Here is a 27,668-nt window from a genome sequence, read left to right as displayed (position 1 = left end):
AATTCTTCTGAACATAACACTTTAAACAGCAGCTTGTAAGTTGAAGTTAAAGGGACTCATATAGTTTACAGCTTCGGAGGCTCAGAAATATGTTACATGTTTTGTCAGCCTCTTTTTGGTCAATACTGTGGCAGGGTATGAGGGCTGGAGGGTGACAACAAAGGTTTTGTTTTTACACAAGTTAGGAATACAATGTGACATTACCACTGGGAGAGCAGCCCCGATGCCTGGCCAGAGGAGTTTGAACCTTTCAGGGTTCCATTATTCTGGGTGGCCTGAACGAACTTAAAAGCAGCAGCAATTTTCCTGTTAAGAGAAAATAAGTGTTAATCTGTTACAGAACGTGACATTGATTTTTGCTGCGTCCCTGAAGAATAAATGCAGGCCTGACAAAACCTGCCATGGAGCATGAACTGTTTTATCTGGTGACCTTTAACTTTTACACTGTATGACATATAGACCAGTTCACAGTGGTAACATAAAATTAAAAATGAAACATCAACTGAGATAAAGTGTGCATTTCACATTTCACAGCTGAACACAACCCCCTTTTTTGTCAGAGAGTATGGAGAGGCAGAACATTATTTTTTTTATTGCTGTGAAACACTTATCTATGCCCATTAAAACTATTCTTTCCATGACTTGGATAGAAATACAGTGTTCAAAGTTCCCTTGTTTGGCGTATGAACAGAAATACTGTTGAGAATGGCCCAGTATTTTGGGTTATAAATGCAAGAATGGTTATCATATCATTGCATGCAATTCATCTTTTGTAGCAGGTATGCGCTCAGACATCCAGAACACCATTGTTTCCATAAAAGAAAAAATGAAGCATATGTTGGCTTCAGTATAACAAACTGATGATTTCAGAAGAAAATTCATAGATATACTGTTAACCTCATTTAAGTCTAATATAATGCTGTAATATTTAAATACTACAGCATACAGTCTGTAACTAGAGAATTACCTTACGATGTTGCGTTTTCCTAGATATCTGAAATTTTGCAGACAAACCCTGAAAGATAAACCAACACATTTTATGTCTATTAATGGCTTCATACTTATGAAAAATATTACTGAATCTTAGTGCCTCAATGAGACCTGTGGCACATGAACCTGCTAGTAAGCAAAAAGAACAGAATGCAGCAGTTCCCAGCCCAGGGACACACAAGATGTGGCAGCAGTTTGTGTAACCGTGTTCCCTTTCTCCCCAGCTGAAGATTCCTGCTGGGTGAGACGGCAAAGTCAGAGGCAAAGGTTTGGCTGCAGAAGCATTGCTTCTTCACCAGTTGAAGTTAAATAACTCACATGTCAATTACAAGAGGGTGAGAAAATTCCAAAAACAGCTACCTGCAAGGATTCTGCAGTCATGCATAGACTGAATTGAGCAAACCACCCTGGGGATGTGAAAAGCAGGTCATCCTACATTACGTGACTTTTCTTATGGTTTGGAAGTTTTGGGGAGCTAAATATTTTTCTCAAGGGTAGAACAGAATCTCAATCCCAAATGGGAAACTACTACGAGAATATCTCCTAAGAGGAACACTCAAAGCACTACGACCCCTGTTCATGGAAATGGCAACATATTGGAGGATATGGATCATATTAATGTCTCATTATGATTTTGGAAGACTATGGCAAAATAATTTAAGACACAAGAGCTATTTCAGCCTATTCCACTAGGTGGACAAACCCAAAGAGAAATTGTTTGCAGCCATCACTTTAGAATATTCAACATAAAAATCAAACAACTACAAAGTAAACTTACTCTAAAATGCTGAAAAAGTCTGTTATTTCTGAGAATGGTGCTCGCAACCAGTAGGAAATCAGTGCGTCTAAAGGGAGATATAAAAATATATTATGTATCTGTTACAGTGAATTAAACTTGACCCAAAGTCTGTAAAATACACTGATAATTATTTTAATTTAATCTTTGCTTGAATTCAGCATTCACAGTATTTTACAACAATATAAATTAAGCAGTTAGTGCACGTTTTCTTACCTTCTGAAATGGTTTTCATAATGTGAAGGAAACACATAAGAAGGCTTCTGGTTTCAGCTTGATCCAACTTGTCAAAACGAAGAGTTGATCCAATCAAAGACAAAGGTCTCATGATCTGTTGAAGTGACAGCAGAGGGCCTTGTTTAGTATAGTGATAGACTTCCACCTCTAGTAAGCGTTTTCAACATTTGCACATGTACCTTTTCACACGTGTCAGTTCTCTCACTGTTTTTTTCATTGGTACTTGGGTTAGATTCAAGACTTGCTAAGGAAGCTCTGGAGTCAGCATGGTTTGCTGCAGAGATAGCTATTGATGAAAAGGCTGTAAATGAAAGTCATAGCAAACATGCTAAACTAAAACATTTATGGATACAAAAACTAACAAAAAAAATGGAAAACTTAAAATGTGTCACATGCTGGATTGAGACAAGTGCTTTGATCTTCCAACTGCAAAGCTATTGATGGGTATGTTTAGTATTGAAAACATGCAACAAATTGAAGTACAATGATTCAGTTTCCATTTTTCATGGCATTAAAATGGCCTGTTGCATTCTGTCAGGCCTGACCTAAAGCCACAAAAATCAGTGGAAAGATGCCTGAATTCACTTCCCTGAATTTTGAAATGGGGTTTGGAGGAAGTGAACAAAGTAAGTTGTGTTTCTACCCTTCTGTTAAGCCTGGAAAAACTAGGAATATTTGCCTCCAAGAGACAGGATTTTCCAGGAGAAACCTTGGAACTATTCTTAAATCAGGCAGAGACTACAAGAATAAACTCAGGTAAAGGGAATTCTGAAAGCCTGAATACTGGCATCATTCCAAAGCAGGAGAGAAAGTGAAGCAGTGTAAGAACAGTTTCACCAAAGAAATAAAAATCAATCCAGAAACACCTATAGGGAAGAGAAACATTGCATACCATGTTTCCCCCAATATTGTACAAAATGGGTTAATGACATCCTCCATGAATACTAAGCAGAAAGCACGATGGACTGAGATACACAGAAATCTGACTATGTGTGTGTTCAATCTGTTATTTGTACCTGCTATAGAGTTCAGAACATCTTTGGAAAAGGACGTGTCCACAGAGTTTGCATGTTTCATTGCAGTCTGGCTCTGAAATCCTCCAGCTGTGCTCAAGTCATCCCTAGATCCCTGTATTTGAAAGAAACAGAGGAAAGTCCAGGACATGATATCACTCATAACTTTGATAATGACAGCACACCCAGTAGGCTTAGACGCTGAGTTTGAGAACCTACTTTCAGTTGTTTAGACATGACAGCCTCAAAGGATCAAGGCTTGCCATAATATGCCAAATAGTTACTTGCAATATGAAACCCTCTCATAGTGGAATTTGTAAAGGACAGGGCAAGCCTAGCTGTGTTTGCTTCTGAAACACTAACACAGCATTGGGAAAGGAAAATTAATTGCCATTAGCAATGCTCTGATGAAATGGGCTCATTTGCTGGAAGGACTGAAAGACACAACACCCCTGCAGAAACTGGCTTCTAGTTTTTAAAGCAGGGCTATGATTATAACACATCTAAACTTTGAAGAAACAAACAAACATACTCCTCCAGATGCGCAGTTTATATGGACATTTTCTGTGGCAGTAAAGCTGTTTCTGTACCCCTTCCTTCCTTCAGTTACTTGTATGCATTCCCTCTGCCTCCTGCTCATGGTATAGCTCATGGTCCTTCTTTGTAGTGGCTTTGGGTCCACCACGTAACCCTGCAAAGAATCTGTGGGCAATGGGAACTTTTCTTTACATCAAGGTCTCCCAGTCTCCTGCCAAGGGACCTGCCTGAGGTCCCTGACCATCCTCAGCCCCCAGTCTGCAGCAGCAGTGCAAATGCACTGGGACTGGCTGGGGCTCCAAACTTCTAACCTTGAGTTTCCAGCCCTGTGACAGCCAGTGTCCTGGGGCTGTTCCCAGCCCTGCCAGTACAGACTCCCAGAGCCCTGCAGGTGCTCTGCAAATTGAGACTTTCCAAATTAAACTTTGCAGATGCAAATATATCAGCATTTTCAGAACTGCATTCTGTTAGCTAATTTGTGACCAGCATAAACTCTGACCTTTTCTCACTAGACTGACTGGGTTAGACTGGCTCAGTTTGATCATTTCACTGCTCCAAAAAAATCACATGAATTACCTGATTGGAAGTATTGATATTGAAGAGGAACATATCTTTCATGTAAATCCTTGGCATATTGTCCAAAAGCATTCCATAGAGTGGCATGTACAGGTTTGCTATTTGTGCCTGTTTTGCCTGAAAATAAAATATACCACATAATCCTCAAGAAACTACTAAACATATACCAGTGGCTAAATATGTTTAGCTATTGTGTGAACAAGCAAATGAAAAGAATAAACAGTTTCTTTACCGGCTCTGCGTATCGATCATCAAATGAATGCTTTGCCATTAAGTTTTTAAGCACAGCCAGAGCTAAGTGCCTGATATCCTGGTCTTCTTGCAAGGCAAAACCAACCTCCCGCAGCAGGACTCCAATTAGAAAATGTTTACGGCAAAATTCATTAGTCAGTGTGTACTCTGGAATATCTTGGAACAGAACAGACAAGAATGCTTAAATTAATATATAGGTTACATACATCCTCCCTGCCATTTTTCAAATTTTCAATCTACTGTTAAACCTGATTTGACTGCCTCATTCTGTTCCCTGACTTCCCAGAATTAATTAATCTAATATTATTATTTTTCAAAATCATGCAGTCTCTACTATTTATATATAAATTCCCACTTGAGAATCTCAAATGTTTAGCTCATAAGATTACTAATTTTTTGAGGCACAAATTGTTGGTCCCATATCCTAGCTGGAAGGGTTCTAAAAAAACCACAGAGATTGAGAGCAATTCCACTTTTGCAAATGGTAAATAATTTTTGTCTAAATTCTGTGGCAGCAGTCAATGTAAAACTTAAAGCTCTTGATGTACAATTCTGCTCACTTATGCAGTCATTTTGTTCATACCTGATGTTCGATATTCATGTGCTGATTCTGGTGGTGTCACAGTGTCTTCATTTTTCATAAACATAAAAAATAAGTAAAAACAATGCACTTTTTAATTATTAATTGTATTAATTGTAAAAAACATATTTGCTTTGCTTTTGTTTTAAAAATTTGACTCAAATTTGAATTAAGCAGCTTCTACTGTTAAAAAAAGCTGTTTATCAGAACCGAATGCATTTTTTGATGCTACAAACTGAAGTAAAATGGGGACGAGCCCATTGTTTGAGCTTCTTCCCTTTCTGTTGTACCTTTTGAAACTCTTCCCTGGTTCACCACCTCCCATGGCTACTGCAGTAGCCTTACTGATTTAGTAAATCAGTCATCACAAAGAGTCCTGTCAATGCACCTCAAAACTTCCAGCAAGAGCCACCTCCCAACTCCCTCACTGGCCTGTCAGAGGTTGCATTTATTTACAGGCATACTGAAATTAAGTTATTTTTATCACATTGCTTAAGTACCACACCCAAAAAACTGTTTGAGGGTTCAGAGCCTCATGAGAGCATTTGAGAGAGTTAATTATTATCTGCTCTTTGAACCTCCCAATAATTCGCCATCATATAGAAACTCTCCCAGGAGGCACCTTACCAGGAATGTGTGAAGACCGTATGGGCAGGCACAGAGGGATAAAGTGCTCATGATGACAGACTTCTTGCAGAAAGTCAAATTTGAACTGATGTAAAGTCTGAAAATCACAACAGGCAATGCCTCAATTCAGATTAAAACAGGGGAAATGGAGAGACAGAGCTCCACTACTACTTATCTCTACCTCAAACTTCACACTCACACCCAACAATAAAACCTTACTGCTTGTTAGGCCAAGCTGCAGGAATAACATGTGGTTTTCATCTCTGTTATCAAAAGAACTTGTCACAGACAAACAAGCTTTTTGGATTCTTCAACCACGATTTTTCATTGAAGACATACTGATAAACCTAAGCTTGATCCAAACTAAATATTTAAGGTATATTTAAAGCTATGCTGGGTCTTTTGATGACATATACTATAGTATATAATCATAGTGAAGTATCTTCTCCAGTTCACAGAAATTTTGAACCATCATAGTTATGACTTCTCTTTTTATTTTTTTTACTTCCTTTATTTTTTATCCTTTTTTTTTCCCGTCAAATACAAAGTTTCAGCCAAATAGGTCAGATCTAGAACTTACTGACAGTAGTAAAAACTTCCTCTGTTGATACCAGTGAGTTCCAGCTCCAAGGGATTTGGGTAATATATAGTTTTGGTATCTCCTTAGTATCTTTCTCCAAAGAAGCCATCCATGATCTTTTGTTGGAGCCTTACAATTACCTCAAGAATTTATCATTCCTACTATAATGATGTGACACTGGGATATAAAGATAATACATGATACCCAGTAACAAATTTTTATGTCCATCTTCTCAGCTCATTGTTTTCAGTGACAGAAAGCAGTTATTCAGGGCTACCCTGAATGCTCTAGCATTAGAAAGTACTTGTAAAAGTCTTTTAATTTGCACTAAAATTAAATTGCAGCATTTCTGCTGCCACTGTCAGGCTAGGATACCTGAAACATGCACTTTTCAGAGTCTACCAAGTAGTGGATAGCAGGAAATTTTTCCCTGAAATGTTTTCTTGCACTTCATCAGGAACACAGCTGGACATGCTAATGGCAAATAAAGAAGTGAAGCATCTGAAATGTGTTTCCCAAGAGGAACTGTGACATTTTGAGGGAATGAACTAGTTTCTAACGAGGTATTTCAACTTTTGAATAAATATTTCTCAAAACAATCCTTAAATGTCAAAATATGGGGTATCATGAGGGATATTTCTGTGGAACAGAATTACAATTAATTCAAACTTTACTGCTATAGATTGGTACATCAAGAAAATATTCAGGCAACAATACACACTGTCACATTTTCTGAAAAGAGAGGTCAGATTGCAGATTGTCTTTTTGATACATAAACAATCCAGTTAAAGAAGCAAAAGACACACAGAAAGAAATCTTGCAGCACATTTAGAAGACTGACTCTTGCTTCGGCATTGAAATAAAAATGATGCGAGGCCTCTTTCTCCTTGAGGTCAGAAATCTCTGGTTTTATTTTGTGACTATTGTTTTCAAGTGCTACAAAGCCTGTTCCAGCAGTACATCTGTCACAACTCTGCAGTGATTCTGCTTCCAACACCCTGGCAGATGGACCTGGAGGGATTCTGGCAATGCTCACACACTTACTGCCAAGGAGGTGCTAAGTGCTGCTCTGCACACTGATTAATCTCAGGCTTTTCCAATGGCCATTAATGGGCTTTTTTAATTAAACATCTGTTTCTGTGGTTGACTGTATTTAGGGAAGTTTGAAATGTGGAAACAGTTTTCAGATTGCATAATATTATTTACAGAATTATAGACTTTAGGCTATGACATCAATAATTGAGAGACTCCATTCTACATCTGTTCCAGAGATTAGGTGAAAGACCTGAGAGCAGAAGGAAGTTGGTTATAGTAAAAAGCAAAGCAGACCTGAAGTAATCTCACTCTAGCTACAAATGCCCAGATCACCACTAAAGAATTATAATAAGTTGATGGATGAAAGTTTTGTAAGCTTTCTGGGGAAAGATGAGTCATTCAAATTGTATATTTTGAATACATTCTGTTATCTATATATATGCTCTGGTATGGTAGCTCATAAACTCTGACATGGAAGAGAAAAAGCCTTTGACTCATCCTGATGGATGAAGAGCAAAGGAGTCTAGCTGAATAATTTGGGGACCTCTTGCTGTTTGAAATTTATTGTTCAAACTATATCAGTGACTATTGCAGGTATTGTAGAAGAAATTCAGGCTGCAGGGAATTTTCCTCACAGCAAGCACAAACTTATTTGGAGCAGATTTGCCTTCTTGCATCATCAATGAGGTAAGAGCATGGCAGTCATGGTTACAGTCTCACTTGAGTTTACACAATGGTAACTCCTTTCATATGCTCTGACTTCATCCTCCTCCAAGAAAATTAATGCCAACTGCTGCTGATCTTTATGGACCAAACCACAAATGCACTCTCAAGGAATCAAAGCTTAAATTTAGCCTTTAGAATGCTTTGTCCTGAGCAGTCTACAGAGTCTGCTCTTACAGGTCTCAGTGAGCAGTTGTTTGAACATGGCTATTTACTTCCAGAAAAGGGGAATCGGTGGCTTGAAACCAGGAGGTTTTAATCCATGTTTACAGTAAATGTTTTCACTGACTTGAGTTCTGAGCATGCTGAAGTCATGGAATCATAAATAATTACAATATAAAAATATTCTGCTAGTCAGTCACTTCAGAAAAAACAGAAACAAACAAAAAAATAAATCAAAACCATACCTTGCTATCTCCAGCTCCAAACATACTTATGTAATTGTTGACCATCTTGAACACAAATCCACGATCCATAAATGTAAAACAGCGCTAAGAAAGCAGGGAAAAAAAGAATTATTATTTTATAGCCAAAAGGAGCAGTACATGGCCTCACTTACCTGGCTGTTCCCTTTGGGTCACCCACACATTTGAATTGTTTGTGCAGATGAGGTTAGCCTTCAGCAGGGCAAGGAAAATCAGGGAACTGGTGAATCTGCCTTGATTTTTACATTTATTTTCAGTAAAAATAAATTGATCAAACACTTCTTTACTGATTTTTACTGTGTCCACAGACTAAAATAGCCATCACAGTGTACAGTGCACTAGAGGAAGCTCATCTCATGGAAGTCATTCACATATGGCACCACTCCATTGTTAGAGATGGCACGTGATGGGAACTGACCTGAACATCTCTCTCAACAACAGGGCAGTGACTTGTGAGGAATCAGTCCAGCCTCAATACTCATTGCCTGAGCTGTGTTCTCTCTCTGGGACCAAGTACAACACTACTACTACAAGCTCTTCCTGACTGATGGGACTAAATATTGACAGAAGTTGTAAAGGTTTTTGAGGACCCTGTTCTACAGTTACTGACATTTTTAACTTGCAGAGTCAGCCTACCAGATAGAGAATGCAATCTTCAATTCTCTCCCTTTCTGCAGTTCCTGAACTCTGCAAAACTAGAAAAGCCCTGAGCCTTCTGCCACGCATATTCAAACATGGTTCCTCAATTAGGAACAATTAATCCACCCACAGTCAATCAGAGCCATAGCATTTAAAGAAAAAATACCAGCTCAACTCTAACTACAGTTTCATTCCTTACCAAACTTTTTACCCATTTGAACGTAATGTAAGAATCTGTAAAAGCTGAAAACTTCATACACAGAAATGAATTACAATTGCTTTAAAGCAGACTTACATAAAGCTTTTTGCAATCTCAAAGACCCAAGGCCATAGAAAATGAAACAATCCAACACTGAACTTGGAAACTGAGCCATCATTCACTCAGAATTGGTTTTAATCCCTTTGACTGGACTAGAATAGTTTCTAGCTTGCATTAAGTATGGGTAAATAAGTGCACATGCTGTAATGACAAAATATCTCACCTTGAGAAATTTGGCAGTGCTGTAGTTTGCATTCCTGGTTTCTTCGAGAGCATCTTTGTACTTCCAAAGAACATGGTCTGCTAAGATCATCACAAGTGCATCCAGCTCAGCTTGAAATGATTCTGGAAACCTCCGAGTTCGAGAAACCTAAGCAGGGAATAGATCATCAACTTGAGAGTGTATGATGCTGCACATTAAACCTGAAAATACATTCAGGCCAACAATAAAGACATTAAAGCACGGGCCATCCAACATAGAAGAGAAGTATTCCTAGAATTCCATGGATCTATTCTGAGAATGAACTCCAAATAGAAAAACCTGGTCCACAGGAAAGTGGGAAATCTATCCTCAGTTCTTGTACAATCAAGAATAGGTGTGAGCCTAGCAGGTAATATATTTTTTTTTTAGGTAAGCCAAATATTTTACAAAGTATAACAGCATTTATTTTATTGACCAGTCAAGGAGAAAAGTTCAAATATGTGTATTTCCCAGGATTCTGCATTTTATGTTTTCCCTAAGAGAAGGATTGCCTACTTGATGAGATTATGTATATACTTACCTTTGTTTTGTTTGTATCAACCAAGTGCTGTGCCATCGATTTTAAGATAACTGCAAAGAAGAACCAGGAATGCTGTTCAAAAGAAGGAAAAGAGCAAATGAAAAATGATAACCTGAATAAACACTTCATGATGCATTACCATTCCTTACAGATGGATTGCATGTCTCAGTAATGCACAATGATAAAAACTATGTGACAAGTAAATTTAAAAATCTAAGTGTCATGTATTTGAGTAACACTGGATTATGTCCTAAAGAGAGCTGAAACCATCAGCATTTTGTCATTGTGGTTTTGTGCAACAAGGAGCCCCCAGGCACCACTCCTATAATCTTCCCATTCCTATTGAGCACCGTCTTCATGGCTTGTTTGCAGGTAACTGGCAGAAAAGTGTGATGCAGAGAACCTCAGAGAATAAACTGCTTTGTTAGTTTCAGCAGACTGGAATTTGGCACAGAATAAGATGATACTTGTTTAAAACACGAACAGAGTTCTTCAAATATAATTTGTAATAGCGAATAGGTAGGATACAGATATCTGTATCCTCAGATATGTGAGACAAACACACTCAAAAAGCTTACAAATTGCAAAAAACCCCCAACCACCCCTAAACAAACCCAACCACAAATACTTTTGGGTGGCCCAGGTTTCCTGCAGACTAGCATTTCTGCTTCTTCAGCCCACTTTTTGCTATTGCAGTGGCTCAGCACAGGAAATCAGAACTGGTTCTTTTTAAACAAGTGAGCGTATTTTTGCCTCTGGGAATTCCTGAGCTGGACTGGCTAGCTCTTGTACCATAACTGAGAGGCTCAGTGATGGGCCTTACACATGTATGAACTTCTGAGACCTGGTTTGATACGAGAAACCTCAGGAAACCTCAATCATTCTATTTTGGTAACTGTTAATCAAAGGTGATTATGAAAGGAAATTAGATGTAAACATCCTACATACAGATGAATATTTTCCCTGCATCTTTCAAATCAAAAATTAAAACAAAGCATCCTGAGAGTAATTGCCCACATCATACTGTGTAAGAATTAGGTTTCCAACTCAGACTCAGCTGTAACAGACAGAAGGAACTTTTATTATGCAAACCACATTCTGAGAAATGTGTTATGCTGAGAACCTGCAGCAGGTGTGCTAAGTCTGACTGTTGAATCACTGCAGGATGTGGTTTGCACAAAGCTCATACAGGGAAAGGGGAGAGGAGAAAGAAATGAGACAAGTTAGTTTCAGGCAGAAGACCAGTAGTAAAACTATAAATGTGCTAATTCAAGCTATCATTCACCTTTAAAACCTGTTTCACTGTTACTTGTTCATTTGACTTCAGAAGACCAGTCATATTCTTGGACAGCTCCTCATGGACAGTTCTCCCGTCAAATGATTTGGTCCTGAACACGTACTGGAGAAGAAAGGAAAAATAAAAATTATCAAAATGGGCATTACAACAAATATAAAGAAACCTCAGTCACTGATGATAAATTATTTATATACCACCAACAGCTGACAATCTTTGCTGCCAAAATATCTCAACTGAACAGTCCATTCACACGAAGTTTAGTTTCCCTGGCAGTAATGGCACAACACTGCTCCCCTACAAAATCCCAGTTTCAAACACAACTTCCTGTTGATTTCAGCTTAATGTGAATCAAGAGGAAATTTTGCTTAAAATCAACACTTGAATTTATTTTTTTAACAGAGCATAGGATCCTGACATGTCTAAATTGCCTTTCAAGCCAGTTCACCAGGAAAGAAAAGATTAAGCAAGCAAAGGAAGTATGGAGGGTTTTTCACCCACCTAGTCAGGGCCACCTTTCACTTGCTCCTTTCTTCCAGTGGCAACAGCTAGTCAGAGCTGGTAACAACTCTTCATCCTGAAAGGTGTAGAGCACCCACTGGAGCTGACAGAAGGGGAAAACTATACCCCTCTCGGAAACCAAGCCCTCAAGAAAGGAATTTATCTACCGAGTTGCTCGGAACTCATAAATCTACTATGAGTTTTATTCAACATGTTAGGCTAATAATTCAGTACCACTGTGCCTTCCCTTAAGCAAGAGCTCTGACAGTGCATCAGTTGGGATCAAATACCTTTTCAATACAACCAGGTTGGCAAAAGAAAATATCCCTTGAAAATATCTTATTAATATGCAGCCTTGCTTCCATAGCAGATGCTATAGCTTCTCCCTATGCAGTTTGGCACTTCTGGGTCCAGTTACTTAAGTCAGTGTAATTCTGCATTATTACTGCATTGTGAGTCACAATTCTCAACTCACTTATTCCCAAAACAGCATTTGTAAACCAGGTATTTGTTTCCTTACAGATGGAAAAAAAAGAGATTAACACTTATTGGTTTCTGACTGCAGCTGGAAATGGGAAACAGGCTAAATGAACTTATGGTGTAGCTTAATAATCACCTGTAGTTTCAAAGATATTTAGCTGGTCCTTCAGTAGGTGTTTACTGCAATTTTTAAAAGTTATTGAGTAGATGAGGTTTCAATACCCATTTAATTAACTATATTTAAATGTTACATGGGTTATTTATTTTGGAGTCTTAACAGCTCTGCTGGACTTCAGCAGAATTCTTCCGTGCTTAAATTGGAGTACTTGAGACGAAAATTGAACTACTCAGGTGCTGAGGTACATGAATCTATAAACACATACATTCATAAAGTATGAAAGTAAATCCATACCATGGAAATATCAACTAACAGTTGTCAACACTGAAATTGAACTGTTTTCCCATTTAGCAACCTAACTCCTAACCTATTTTCATTATTCTACCCACGAACATGCTAAAGTTTCCAGTTTATCAGGAACGTATTTGCTTTTACTTTATTCCTAAAATTAATTTAAACACCTCCTTCTGAACTTATGTCACATATATTACTCATCATCCACAAATGAAATGTACTTCATGAAAACTACTTGTTACACAGTGAAGCAGGATATCATTACAGCCAGAAGCCCATCATACTGTGTGTCTCCCAAAGCTTCCTTCCATGACTGTGAGGGGTTTCTCATTGCTATCACAACCTCCATTAGTTCTGTCATCACTGACCAGAGCAGGTCAAGAGACAAAGTGATGACAATATCTACTTCAATTCTTCTAACAACCTGCAATTCTCCTCTATGTTGCTATTTGAAATACACAAATAAGTTAATAAACATAATAATCAGAGATTTTACAGCTTTCTCATTACTGATTCATCTAGTATGACTACAACAAAATTTCCCAGCCCTCTCTCCTGCAACTGAAAGTGAGAGAAAACAATAAAGGCAAGTGAAGGGAAAAAATAAGTGTAACACCCTTAAATGCCAATGGATTTTTCTGCCCATGCCAGGAACAGGAGTTAATCTATGCTTCTACTGAAAAACACGCTGCTTCATAAAATTCTCAGCTTATAAAGCTGTTACCCAAATGTACTGATGATGAGAAACTTGCTGGCCAACAGCATTATTCATACTCATTTAATCGATATTCAACTGATACAGAAAACAAGGAGATCATCTTTAAAGAGGCCACTCCTTTGTTATTTTAAGTTATACTACAGCTTGTCCAGAACCAAATTCCCTACACAGAACATAGACATATATATTCTAAATATACTCTATTCTTCAAAACAATAATGGATGAAAAAAGCTGAGTAAACAGGGAAAAGTTACAAGAATCTGAACTCCACAGATGAGAAAAGAATTCATGTACAAGAGCAAATGCAAAAACATGGAATCTTGAAACTAAAATTATGACTTCATAATCAGAAGTTAAAAAGCTATAGGTTCCTAAGAGACATGCAGCCACCTTGCAACCAAGAAAAGCACCAAGAAGTACCTCGTTCATAAAAATTACTACTTTTGGATCCTTTTCAACTGCAATGAGGGCAGCCCTGTACCTACATAATATAGGTGGCCAGATACTTCATAGTGATAAATCTCATCACAGTCAGAAGGAGTGCTGCAAACTACAGGCAAACAGCATTAAATATCTCTAGCTGGTATCTATCTGGCTGAAGTTTCATGATCTTTCATGTAGTTATTTCCCCCTTCCTTCCTTCTCAAACCCTGCATGGTGGGAAATTCTCAGTTTAGCACCATTTCACAAAGACTGGCACTAAGGCTACACTCCTAGAAGGTCAGTGGCAGTGCATTTGCACCAGGTTTTGCTCCTAAAATGTAAGTTCTAGTTATCAGTTGAGTGCACTGCAGCTTCCTGCTCCTGTGCTTGCTCAACTTCGGTGTCTGATGGAAAATAAAGCTGCACCAGGCAGAGGAGACCTGAGCAATCCTTCGTTCTCCTCAAAGGAACAGTTTTTAAGTTAGTTTCCTCACTACAGTCACATAGTCACTAGTGGCAGAAAGTTATGATGCAAATGCAGAAAAAGCTACAAACAAGTACAATTAATAAATAGGAAAAAAGTGCACAAAACCACCAAACCCCTCCAGCCCCCCAATAGTTAACGTTACAACAGCAACCATACCGTCACATAAGAATTGATGCAGTTGTCTAATTGTTCTTCATGGCACTTAGCAACAATGTTTGTAAGAACTCTGCAAGATAAAGAAAGAATAAAAATTGAGCTGTTTTGTGTCATAAGGCAGAGAAAGTCCACCTGGTGCATCACATTGTCCTGTTACTGTAAGCTCAGGTGAAACAGTCCATGAGGGATGTGATCCAAATGATGAACAGCATGCACAGAAACTGTCCACTGGGGAAAAAAAATCAGTCATTCCTTGGGCCCTCCACTTTCACAGATTGTGCTGCTATATATGCATTGGCCAAACAAAATGCACCCAGTTTTAAGGATAATGTACTGTCATCACAACAACAGAAAACGTTAACCAACTAAAGCTTATACACACATTGGATACTTAGGAATAACAAAAATTAGAGTATGTTAGTGAAACAGACAGGCAAGAGCACCTTTCTCTGGGAATGCTACTTGTTAGGTTCTCTCAGATCTTTTTAATTCTGTAAATTCTCTGATATTTTGCATATGATGTCATTGTTCATCAAAAACAAACACAAGCCTGGGCTGAAGCCCAAGCAGGCCCCTCTCCTGCACTGTTTGCTCATATCCTTGGACCCAGTCCCAGCACAAGAGGCTGAGCTAAGCATCCTCTTGTTACTGCACAGCAGGGAGAGGCTGGACACTGGGTGTGACCATAGATGCTTTGGGCATCTGCAGATCAGCTTGGGAATCTGCAACAAGGAAGAAAATTGCCTGGGTCATGCCAGCACTCATTCCCAAAACCTGAGCTCCTACTAACAGCAGACATGGCACTACTTGAGACCAAGCACTTCAGCAAAGTTTCCTCTTCAATTTGTACCTGGGCCATCTTTGTTTGAGATCATCCTGCTTCAGAAAACACAAGTCTGGGCAAGAAGCCTTCTTCAACTCGACCATAATTTCCTTTTGATTATTGGGATCTCATTTTTTCAGGGTACTTAATATAGAAAAGACTCTTTTATAATCCAATTTTTATGTTAAAAGGATGGCTAGGAAACAGTTCATGATACTCAAATGTCAAATATTAGCGAACCATATCTCGAATTGAGGGGTATACATAGTAATTGTGTGACTAAAATAGATTATTAATATGCCTGACTGTGGTCCACATACAAATACCCCTTTTGAGTAGCTTGTTGACTGGAGTGATTCCTGGCAATTATTACTGGAATCAAAAGCTTTATAATTCTCTTTAAGTCAGTATTTTTAATATATCTAATTTCTTGCTGTTAGTAGAAGTAAAACTTGTAGAAAAATGCAAAAGCTATGATAGAATAACTGTGTCCACCTCAATCCTTCAGCCTTTATTCTGCTTTGAAACCGAAATGAGTTCTGGCAAAGATGTGACAGAGAAATGATGACACGACTGGGCCCCCAGACAAGTAAATAACCATAAGAGTATAAAAGGAATAATGTTTTCTGCCCCACACATAAGCCAATCTATGCTCTCATTCTGTTGTTGTTGCTTTTAATAAGTTCAACACAAGCTGCTTCAAGCTATTCAGAACAAAACACACTGTGGGTATATATAGGACACATCAATGAATGACACACACAGCAGACAAGCATATTGCCATTGACATCAGTCCTACCAGCACAAAACCTACCACACATGCAAGCAAAAGACACTGAGGTCCTTCTCCTTTTTGTTTTTGGGCTTGGTTTTTCTCTTTTTTTTTTTTTTGGCCAGGTGGGTGTACAGTCAAAATACGAAGTATGAAAAAATTAACATCATTCCATTTTTCCATCTAATCTTTAAAACTATAGTTTAAACAGCTGCTCCTTCTACAGCATTTTTCTAGTCAGTTAACTGACGTTGAAACTGTAGCCTGGGACAAAAATCTTCATTCTCTCTAGCCTAAACATCAGTTGATTTGTTGGCCACAAAGGGGGCCCAACAAAGCTCTGATGGCCTCTCTCCCTTTAAAACAGCGTGCACTGATGAAATCACACACATTTACCAGGAAAGGTTCTTTTAATCCTAGTACCTAGCTGTTGTTAAACTGGACTTTGCCCTGAAAAATGCCACAATTCTTTGATAAAGCATATTGAAACTCTAGCTTTTCGAGGTTAAGATGGGGAATTCTGCTTCCTTTCTCCTTTAAGTTTTCCTAATTAATCTTTCTTCAGGAACTAATTCTGAAGCACAGTCTGTATACTGACAGCAGATTAGTCTAATAGGGTTGCAGGGACAGTTGTAACTTTTTCCTACAAGTAGTATTGTAGTCCCCATGTTTAGCTACTGGCAGAAGTACAACCAAAACACCATTATGGCCAAAAGTAAATGGAAGGAAACTTTCTGCCCTCCTGCAGAGACCAATAATAATCTCTCTAGTATTTTTTTTCCTCACTATCCTGATTAACAGCATCAATAAAGACAATTTCATTATGTGAGGGGTGAGAGGCTCAGCAAATCATTCCAGTTGTTTGCCCACTCACTGGAAAATGCTTCTATTGCTTTTCAGTTATTGCTGATATATTCTAATTAAAAAATGCCCTGGAACAGTGTGACCTGGTTGTTTTGACTCTGTATTGGATGCAGCAATATGCTAAGCTCTTTCTACGCTGAATGCCACATCCTCAGAACCAAACATAAACCAAAGTTGAAAGCCAGCTTTGTCAGGAAGCACTTAACTCCTTAGAAATGAGACCTTTACCTAAAATTGCCTCTGGGTAGAGAGACGTGTCCACCATGGTCAAGGATTTCCTGGCTGGTATCACAGTCAGCCACATGATACCATGTTCTTCCATGCATTATTTGCAGAGCCCTGTGTTAAAGGGCAAGCAGGCATTCTCACCTACTGAAGTCTAACTGTCATAGAGCAGCTATAGTTGGACTGACATCTACATTTGCATTCTTGAGTGAAGAAAGAAATATTCAGATACCTGGTCACAGCTGTTGTAACTTCATCATCACTATTTTGCACCAGAACCCAGAAGAGTTGATTCAGAACTATAGGAAGAAAATTCATAATTACATGGATCTTCTCAATCCTCAGCAAATTCTGTAAGGGATATAAGAAAGAAAATGAGAGACTTCCAATACAGGTAATGAAAGCTGACAACTGCCATGAAGCTTCCCTGCTTTGGCAGGTAAAGTGCAGTGCATGCACTGGTGTAGCAGTAGGAAAACAGGTCAACTAAGTTGAGAATTGGTTCCCAATGGACTTTGTTTTAAATATGATCATGAACACAACTGTAGGTATTGCCCAAATTTCAGAATTCCAGTATTTTTTTCTACCCTGACTTAAGGGCAAAAGAAGAGAAAAGAGAGAAACCCAAATCAATTCTCTTATTTCACTAAGGATAAGTATCTCAGGGCATTAAAAGAAGTTAATTACTATTTTCAAACACGTGCGTTTCCTATTTTCATGAAAACTCATGTTTTTTAATGCAGAAATCTGATAAACTGAACTTGTTGTGGCTAAAATACTTTTGTTAAAAGCACAGTGGTAAAAAGTAGTATTAACAAGCTAACCTGACTGGACTGACATTATATCTTCTCTATTCAAGAAAGATATTGAGCTTTTAATTAAAAAAACCAAACCCCTCCTTTGAATTTCTCTTAGGTTTTTATTTCAGTCATTTCCAAATCATTCCAGAACTTCTAACAAAGGTATTAGTGATTTATAAACAAAAGCAAAATACTCTGGGGAAGATTACTTAGTGTCTGGTTATATTGTATAGTTGATCCCTTGTTGCATACAAGATTGTATCTGTTTTCTTATAAAAATTATTGAAATTAGGTAAACTGCAAACAGCAAATAAAGAACAGTGCAATTCTGGTAGTTTAGGTAACCAACTTACTGTCTAGAAAGTTGTAAAGCTTTTGTGGATTCCTAAATTTTGTCTAATATGCTCAATGGCTTCTCAGAACTTAATTAAGGACTTCATTCTGTAGAGCTATAATCTCTAAATAACACTGGTGCTTTGATTTGTGAACACACCCCTTAATAATTTCTTTACATCAAGACAGTGTTTGAAAACAAAGCTACTCCTTTCAGGCCTACCTGCATCTACCAACAAAAGTAGTGGCCACCCCTACAGATTTGCCCAGAGAATGAGCATGATTTATTGGAATTTATTCTATATTTATTAAAGCAAAAATCTCTTCCCAAGCAGCTTATATCTGATTAAGGTACACTCAAACAGGAAAATATGAACAATGAAGGAAAGGGGCAAAGCACCTACATGATGGTAACATCTAAACCCCAAAACACCTATTAAATTTTACAGACTGCTAAAAGGAAATATAAAAAAATGTATATGTACGATGTTTCAGAGTCACAGTTCAGAGATGGAACAGTGTCACATCCACCCTTCAGTTTTCTTGTTTATCTGCTTTTTAATGTCCTGTAAGCATATTGGAGAGCAAGAACTCTGAATTTCAGCACTCATGAACAGGCAAAGAATCATGGCCTTACTTTTATGTGCTGCTTTTCTAATTTGCTTGTCATACTCCTCCCTTCTCACAGCTTTTGATCTCTATTGAATACAGGAACATTTTATGCAGCTCTTGCTTATTCGCTTCATCTTTGCAGAAAGGGTATATTCCTTCTGATTTCAGAACTTGACAGGCAACAAGAACCCTTGATTTATACACACAAAATACCCTGAGCAGCCCTTTGGATAGCATCCAGGTTTTTAGAGGAGGTAAGGATAGAATTTATTTAAGGCAAGAGAGGATTAGCAGGAATATTGCAGCTCTACAGGCTATAACTTCTTTTCCCCTTCATTCCTAGAGCAACATTACATTATCCTTTAACAGGATCTGAGGTTTGGCATAGGCTGGATTATCAAAGCTGATGGGGCAGATGCAGCCGTGCTCTAAATGACAATGGATAGGAGGCAGCTCTGTGATCAGAAATGCATCTGTCACATCAAATACATCAAACCAGAGCTGTCACAGACCCACTGCCTCCTGGTGAGCCTGGTTAGAGCTGTGCAGTGATGGATGAGTTGAGAGAAAGCCCTAAATACAGTTGTGTGGTGCACTTCATGCTATAGGTCACTTTACCTTACAAGAATAGACAAAGTTTGAGGTAGGAGGCTGAGACAGATCCTTTTCCCTTTCCTGGCACTGATGGAAAAAGTTATTCAGGTATGGATCCTAAAATGATAAACATTCACATTAATGTGTGTTATAGTGAAGATTAGAATTCAGCATCAGAAATTGATTGCAGCAATCATCTGTGATACCCATGAACAACACACCCATGTCCCCACCACTGAAAGAAAATCAACTTATTTAGTCCAACCCATTGCCCAGCACAGCTTGCTATATACAAATTGTTTCTAGGTGCTTTGACCACTCTTTTTTCAGTGTTGTGAGTGATTATTTTTATCCTCACAATTTAAGGGATTCCAAAGGCCAGAATCTTTTTTCTTTCTGGTGCTCACAATTTATTTTCTTGCTATTTAAATTAATGTTCCACAATTTTTCTGTTGGTATGACCTTAAGCAATTTTTATTTTTCCTTAAAGTGTGTATTCCATCATTGGCATCTCACCCTCTACATTGAAATAACCTTTAAATGTTACAGAAACAAATTCATACAAGATTTTAGAACACCTTTCAGACATTCCTTGCCACTTTTTATTTGTAAGCAGATAATAGAGCTAAGAGGAAGGTTGGCTTACCTGAGTATTTACTGTCGATACAACAAAAGTAGAGACTTTGAAAAGTGGTTTCCCACCATCTACCCATTTTACATCACAGCCGATCTGCTATCAAAACAAAACCAAAAATAATATTTTCCCACCTATTTCCTACTTATTCAAGTTTACATCAACTTCTCAGTGCATAGCTTTGCACATGAGTGCGCATGAACTGTACTGGCTATTGTGCTTTCACAAACACAGAATTATTGCAATACAAACCCACTTTTTAACACAAGCCCAATGCTATCATTCAAGGGACCAGATCACTGCCCCACCCTGTCCTCATGACAATAGTAAAACAAACACAAGGAGGCAGAAATAATCCAAGCTGGGCAGGATCAGCGGGAAAATATGATATCACACCACAAAACTGGAGAATGAATCACAATTGTGGATCACATCAGCTGGAGAATGAATGTCATATGGCTTGAGTTTGGGAGAGAGTTCTTTTTGACCACTCTGATTCACATTTGGGAGAACTTAGGTATAACACCGTAGAATACATAGCTATAAAACACACTTTTCCCATATACACCTGTGAATCAGCAACATATGCCACTCAGTCCACTGCTACATATATTAGTTCCTATACTCAAAGATATGCAAATGAATATTCTAAGACAGATACCCTATTTACTGTTTACACTTCCCAGTAAATGCAAATGGCAATCTGATCTCATGTAAAACACGTCAAAATAAATGCTCTGCACCGTTTGAATAATATGAAAGGATGAATTAATACCTTTCCACTAGTTGGTTCTTGAAGGCTCAAGTAATTGGGAGGCAAACTGCTTGCCACTGGCACGTTGTGTTCTTGGGAAGCTAACTGGGCATCTTTCAACAAAGGAAGCCAAGCATATCCCACTGTGCACAAGAACAAATAAACATGACTCTTTGGAAAAAATGAGCTTCTAAAGTTCAAAGGAAGACAATAATATCCAGCCAAAAATTTTGCAATCCTTATTTGAATGTACATAATTTATATTTATAATCGAAAGTAATTCTACTACAGGTACCTGGTGTTTCCAGAGCCTCTTTCTTTTTGGCATTAGCTTTTGCATTTATGTCACAGGTGACATGATAAAATGAAAACAGAATGTGGTGTTTCTTATGGAGTTGAGTGGGAAGTTCAATTTTCACCTGAAATGTAAAATGTTACACCTCACTTTAGTTTAAAAATTGATTAAACCAGGCATCAGAGATGGGCTAAATGAGTGACATCTCTCTCTATGCAGAGGTCTAAGTACAGCCTGCCTTTACTGGGTAATGTCTGTCCCATGGTAATAAACGTTCTCTTAAGGAAATTTTTTAGGATGATCATCTATCACTTTTACTTTAAACAGCTTTTTTCCACTTTGTCTTGTGGATGAATATTTTTATTTATGATGAAAGAGTGTAATATGAATAAGGACAGAACTAAAGAGTGATAGACCCTGCTTCGAAGTGACCACCTGCACTCCAGCAGTCATAAATAGCCATCACCATGCTCATATTTTCAGGATGACCATCTGAAAACACAAATGACATCTCTGCTACTCCATCATCGTTTCATGGCAAAGACCAAGTAAGAAAGGCTGACAAGAAAATAAACTTTTGTCTATGATTTCTGCTCAGTCTTAAACCCTGTATCACACCATCCATGAATCCCTACCTACTGGATTTGAGGAATTATTAATCTATTTGAATAAAAATACAAAGTAATCAAAAATATTGCTATAGGAACTAATAAAAATGACCCTTTGCCCTTGTGAGCTATAATGAAGTTTATCCAAGCTAAAGTAAGGATTAGAAATTGTTGACAAATGCTTCCAGTGTTGAATCAGCTTATGGGTAAGAATCTAATACCATAAACATACATATGAAATGGGCACTCAGACATGGAGATCAAGACAACTTTTTTCTTAACATACTACATTCTTTTAAAGACTGCACTTGCTGTACTAGGGACATCTAGGACAGGTGCACATCTCTTCCAGCCAAACTGGCTATCAACATCTGAATTCAGCTCTTTGTTCAAGTTGTAAGTAATCTGCCCAAACCAAATGGCTCACCAGCATCACATGAAGGGCACCTTCAGATGTGTTAAACCCCATGACACATCTTGTAAAGGATTTGCAAGGAGTTCAAGATCTTGAAAATGTAATGCTTTAAGTTTCACTCAGTTCCTAAACATGAATCTTACAATTGATACGTCACATGTATTTGTACATTACCTGCTGATCTTGGCTCTGCCATTTTATCAAAGTAAATTTTTACTGAAAAGGGAAGTTTTCCCAAGAAAAATTTGGAAAATGCTGGCTATATATACTATGCTGTTTGCCAGTCTTATCACTACACATAAAGCAGTAGTGGAAAACTCAGGACAGACACATAACGTTCACAGGCCAAACACACTAGTCACTCTAAGGGTGAAATTAAGTTCACTTGCAGAAAGCCTGGGGAATCAATACTTGGTGTTGGTGGAACATAAAGGTGCATGTGTGACTAACATTTGGCAAAGGTCAACATATGAACTCTAGTCTATAGCTCTACCCCCAAAAGCACCAGTTAAATGACTTTCTGCAACCACTACACGTCACTGTACATTCTGTTCAGACCACTGGATCAACAAAAATGCCCCAGTGCAGATCTCATATCTCAGAGAAGGGATTTGTTCTGACACTTGGCTCCACACTTCATCATAATGTTTACTGTTTCCATTAAATTCAGAGATGCAGCTGGACCCCTAATGCAATCCAGACGTGCATTTTAGAGAGCTGGACTGTTCCTAATTAATTCTACAGCATCTTAACTGTACTCAGAACATCTTACAAAAGGAATGATTCACTGAGTTGATTTAAGAAAAGAAAACAAAACGTGAGACTGCATGTCAATCTACATAACACAAGCCCATCCACATACACAAGCAGTTGTAACAGAAGCATTCTTTACAGATATTTTTCTGTCTCATTGGCAAACATAAGGACTGGCAGACATTTAATGAAAGGAAAAGCAGACTGACCTCATCATAGAAATCAGGATTCTGGGAATGATGTAGCACAGAGGTGTAGGCTGATGATGTAAATAATGATCCACCTGGCTTCCCATAAATGCACTGATAAGAGGAACATGCTTTAATTACATTGTGAAGATACTAGTCTTGGTATATCTAATATGCATGCACATTGAAAACAATGTCATGAAAGATTGATCGTTACTTTGATCAAATATTAAAAGGAATGCTTTAAGTGATCAAACCTGGACTTTTTATACATACTTCCAGTAAAAGTCCATTGATTCTGTGAAAATTACCCTAAGCTCAATTAAGCAATGCAGACTCATTAGACTTCTTCCTTGCTGTTATCAGAGTTTTCTGCAAAAACCTTTACAAAAGCTATTTCATGTTTATGCAGTTCAATACACAATACAGTGCCCTTACTGACTTTAATGTTACAAAAGCTATCCCAGTTAACAATCTGCTTTCTGGTAGAGTCTGTCTGGGGGCTCTTGATTACTGAGTAATGGCAATTTTATTAATTGGTGGGGAAACTAGACCACAACTATATCATGCAATAGCCCTTGGCAATAGCAAAAGTTAAGAATTAAGTCTAAGGTCCTTCTAATTTTGTGCTTCACTCTTTTCAATCAAGTGTCCTGAGCTCAGTGAGAACTGTATGATAAATGCTAAACTCTAGAATAAGCAAGCTGCACTGTAAAAAAAAGGTTCATTTTTCTAATATCGTCTTCTTTGCCCTCCACCAGTCAGAAAGCTGGCACTGCAAAGTGCCACTGTAAGCTGGAATCACCATGTCAAGCTGGGATCTAACAGACCCACAGTACAGATGTAGAGGGATGTATGACAACATTCACTCTTTAACTGTTTCCATCAGTGTAGCCCTGGGTTTTATGAGTAATGTCCTCAGAAACAGCGTCCTCTGAATATACTCTTCTTGTAGCTCACCTTCAGTGGTTTTGCTCCTTCCTCATCAGAGCTTTTAAATTCAATGCACACTGTTATATTCCTCGCCTGGAAAGACAGAAATGCATTAAAGCTTAGATCAGAAATGGGATACCCATAAAAACTCAGGCAAACTACAGGGCTGAAATTAGGTCTTTTCAAAATCTAGGATAAACATGCAGATGGTGATCAATATTTATAATGCCTTTAAGTCACAGTGGTGTCACTAGAAATAATATCTCCAAGAAGAACTGACAAAATGCAAGCCAGACCTCAAAATTACTGTGTAGAAGCAGATTATTAAGTGACCAGCACTTACCTATGTCTCGTCCTCAATTATTTTTCAACCACCATGAAAATATAAGTAGTACTCAGGTTTCACTTAAGAACTACAAATATTAGTCAGACTAATTTTATCTGCACACATTATTTCATTAAAATAAAGCCCTTCTGAAAATTGTGAAAAAAGTATTACCACATGATCTCTCTTTGAATCACTGATACAATTTAAAATTAACCCAGATTCAATTAATTAAAATCATACTGTGTTTTATGATTGCAAAACCTGAAAAAGGTGAAAAGCCAAGTGAGTGAAATCACTATTTCCCCCTCTTTTATAAGTACTCCTCCATTCTAACAAAAGCTCATGCAGTACCCTACTACCCACTGTTGGCCTGAATTAGTCACATACTGTACCTTGTTGAAGTGTTTTTGGCTATCATACTTGAGGTGTTTTGGATATATGTATATTTGGTTCTTGTACACTCTGTAAGGTCGAGAATATTTTGTTGATTCCTGCACAAACTCCTCAACTTCCACTGTAGGTTGATACTCCTTTATATTATGAAATGGTTTGATTGGAATAAAGGATGAAGTTACACAGTCTTCAAAAGAACAGAAAAGAGAACCATCACATATTATGTTTGTTTTTACAGTCTTACTACTAAGAATAAGTAATATTGATACGGAACATGTAAAATTCTGCCTTAACTTGCAAGGTACGAGTAGTGATAAGATGCAACAGGTCAAATCATGCCTTAAATTTATATGTTAGCTCAGAACAATTGCAATATATCATCCTTAAATGGTTTATCTCACTTGAGTTAAGCAGTACAGCATTGGAAGCCTCTTTTGACACACACAGTATTTGATGACATTTAATGGCATAACAGCCCAATTGGTATATGAACAGTTTCCACAGAATATACTGAAGTGATGCTGCTTCTAATCAATTTTACAGCTCAGTTAAGTTTTTCTGTTATCTAATAACATAGTAAATAGAATGAAGAAACAAGTAGTGCAGAACTAGATTAAATATATGATGCAATTGGGACACCTGAAATCAGATCAAGAAACAGAAGATGAAAATAAGCACCCCATCACTCAGACTGGGAGAGACTGACAATGGACAGAGAACACTCTCTCTGCCTCTGCCATTAAATCAGTGAGACATTGAAACTTCAGGAAGAACTCAAGGGCTGTTTGAGTAAAAGCAGCTGAGAGGGGTCATCAACTTAGGGATGTCCTGAGCTATTGTTGAGAAAAGCCATTTGACAGCCCTGCATACAGATTCCTTCCTCAAACCCCATTTTACTTCCTTCTGTCAAACTTTACTTCCTTCTAAACTAGCACGGGAGGAAATTGCCCTTTGCAGGGTAATGCAGGCACTCTGCAGCCCAAGCAGGCTGGGGAGAAGCAGCTCTGTGCCATCTAGAGTAGCGTGGTTTCTCTTTCCTCTCTTTCACAGACACTTAAAACAGGTACAAAATAAAACAAACAATGTGTAATTAAATGAAAAAAAAATCAAGAACACTCCTCTGCATACATTTTTCTACTCAACAGGCACTTAGACCAGACCTGTCTCGAGGCAGCAATTATATACAGAAAGCCTATGAAAATGTCCTGTTTAATTACAATAATTAATTTTAAAGTGGAATCATACTTGGATGTTCCAAAGGAACACAATCAACTGCAATCTCCAAGCAGCCAGGTATTGTCTGTATTTTGCTAATCTTCTCTGCTCTGCAAGGACAGAAATGAAAAGATTTTAGAAAATTAGAATAATGGAGGTGAGACTCATCACAGGAATTGATCTAAAATGAAAACCAGACCCTGATTTAAGATATAAATATATATTAAACACATTTTACATACATCTATTGGCTATTAAATTAAAATCAAATGTAACAGCAGAAAAGATATATGATGTTTTGTGGGTTTTTTTCCTTGTTCTCGTTCCTGACTTCTCTTTGCAAGCAATATTATTTTGAAGAAGAGGAAGAAACTGGTGAACCAATCCTTATAGAATTAACTCACCCACTTTTTCTTTCTAAAATCTCAATCAAATGTTCCCTAAAAGGAATTCAATGAACACTGGGAAGAGAGGGGTCCACAGCAACACGACTTCTGCAAGTGCCATGAAAAGGGAACAAGATGTATTCCTTGTGCCCAAGAAATTTGAGAAGTGCCAAAACCATGATGCTAAATTTCTCTTATTAGGAGATGCTTTAGAGAGACAAACACAGCAGTGGTGACTACTAAGGGCAGAGAGAATTTCAGTAAAGCTTCCTGACCAGTAAGATGTCATGGCAAGCTGTGGGCTTGATCCATTCCCTGTAGCTGACATTCAATCTTTATGTGATCTTTTTAATACAAATGGAACAGAAGTTATTTAGATTAATTCATTTTTAGGCACATTTAGAGTAGAAAGGACAAGAAGGAATTCATGGTTCAATTCTCATGTCACTTATCCAGTATAAACATAGGCTCTGCTCTAGGATTAACCTGATTTATACCTGTGTGGAAGACTATCCAGCCAAACTGCTGTTCACTGATTTACACACTGTCAAACATTTGGAGATGGTTTTCCTTTCAATGTCCACTCTTCAGTTTGTCATGGAGACTCAAAAAAACAAAAGCAAGGAGTGGGGAAACCTATAAAGAATGTTTTTAACTTCTCTCTCTCCTTTCCTCTATTTTCTTCATTTTTTTTTTCCCTGAGATAATGTTCCCTTGTTGGTTACTTCACCTGTAGTAAAGTAGGTTACTTTACTTAAAGTAAGTTACTTCTCCCCTGACAGAAGCTAATTTAAGGAAACACTATCTTTAGGTTATCATAGCATTTATTAACATGCCAAATGACGTTTCAGTTTTCCTGGAAAGTCCAACCTAAAGCACCCTTTGGCAGGTAATAGCTTAATGTGAAAAACACTAATTTAAAATAATTTAATATGGCCAGTTTGGCACTCTGTGTTAAATGAAGAAAAAAAAACAGTGAAAATTATTCTGCACTGCTTTATAGAGCTTTTATTCTTTTTTAAAGCAAATTAAACATTTTTCCTTACCTTCTGTATTCTGCTATTAGTTTCATCAAATCTTCCATAGAAATCTTATTACTTTCTTGCCTGAATAAAGGTGAGAATCGGGAGTCTCTGTCAACATTTCCCTGATTATCTTTAAACACTGGTCTGTAAAGAAAGAAAAATGACATGTTGATAAGCACTCACCCATATGTTTGA

At 37.8% G+C, this 27,668-nt stretch overlaps 1 protein-coding gene across 13 annotated transcripts in view; it reads right to left on the bottom strand.

Moving 5' to 3' along the window:
• Positions 1-27,668, bottom strand: part of DOCK10 (dedicator of cytokinesis 10) — a 122,712-nt gene that overhangs the window by 24,592 nt on the left and 70,452 nt on the right. For 11 of the 13 annotated variants that reach the window (XM_027686077.1, XM_027686078.1, XM_027686070.1 and 8 more), the window contains exons 15-39: positions 27,495-27,617; positions 26,093-26,172; positions 24,847-25,034; positions 24,154-24,219; positions 23,215-23,307; positions 21,230-21,353; positions 20,956-21,077; positions 20,193-20,279; positions 19,571-19,663; positions 17,440-17,558; positions 14,524-14,593; positions 11,337-11,450; positions 10,052-10,123; positions 9,493-9,639; positions 8,354-8,437; positions 5,609-5,705; positions 4,985-5,029; positions 4,382-4,557; positions 4,150-4,266; positions 3,040-3,151; positions 2,203-2,324; positions 2,003-2,117; positions 1,769-1,835; positions 968-1,015; positions 205-306 (exon numbers count right to left, since the gene is read on the bottom strand). In XM_027686077.1, coding sequence (XP_027541878.1) covers positions 205-306; positions 968-1,015; positions 1,769-1,835; positions 2,003-2,117; positions 2,203-2,324; positions 3,040-3,151; positions 4,150-4,266; positions 4,382-4,557; positions 4,985-5,029; positions 5,609-5,705; positions 8,354-8,437; positions 9,493-9,639; positions 10,052-10,123; positions 11,337-11,450; positions 14,524-14,593; positions 17,440-17,558; positions 19,571-19,663; positions 20,193-20,279; positions 20,956-21,077; positions 21,230-21,353; positions 23,215-23,307; positions 24,154-24,219; positions 24,847-25,034; positions 26,093-26,172; positions 27,495-27,617 — 2,583 coding nt within the window. The remainder of the gene's footprint in view (positions 1-204; positions 307-967; positions 1,016-1,768; positions 1,836-2,002; positions 2,118-2,202; positions 2,325-3,039; positions 3,152-4,149; positions 4,267-4,381; positions 4,558-4,984; positions 5,030-5,608; positions 5,706-8,353; positions 8,438-9,492; positions 9,640-10,051; positions 10,124-11,336; positions 11,451-14,523; positions 14,594-17,439; positions 17,559-19,570; positions 19,664-20,192; positions 20,280-20,955; positions 21,078-21,229; positions 21,354-23,214; positions 23,308-24,153; positions 24,220-24,846; positions 25,035-26,092; positions 26,173-27,494; positions 27,618-27,668) is intronic. The other 2 variants (XM_027686074.1, XM_027686073.1) reach the window with 2 other exon arrangements.

Source organism: Neopelma chrysocephalum, unplaced genomic scaffold, assembly GCF_003984885.1.
Source record: "Neopelma chrysocephalum unplaced genomic scaffold, ASM398488v2 Primary Assembly neopelma1_70, whole genome shotgun sequence".
Classification (NCBI taxonomy): Eukaryota; Metazoa; Chordata; class Aves; order Passeriformes; family Pipridae; genus Neopelma; species Neopelma chrysocephalum.
The sequence above is the reverse complement of the archived record's forward strand: the minus strand, read 5'-3'. Positions and strand labels throughout refer to the sequence as shown.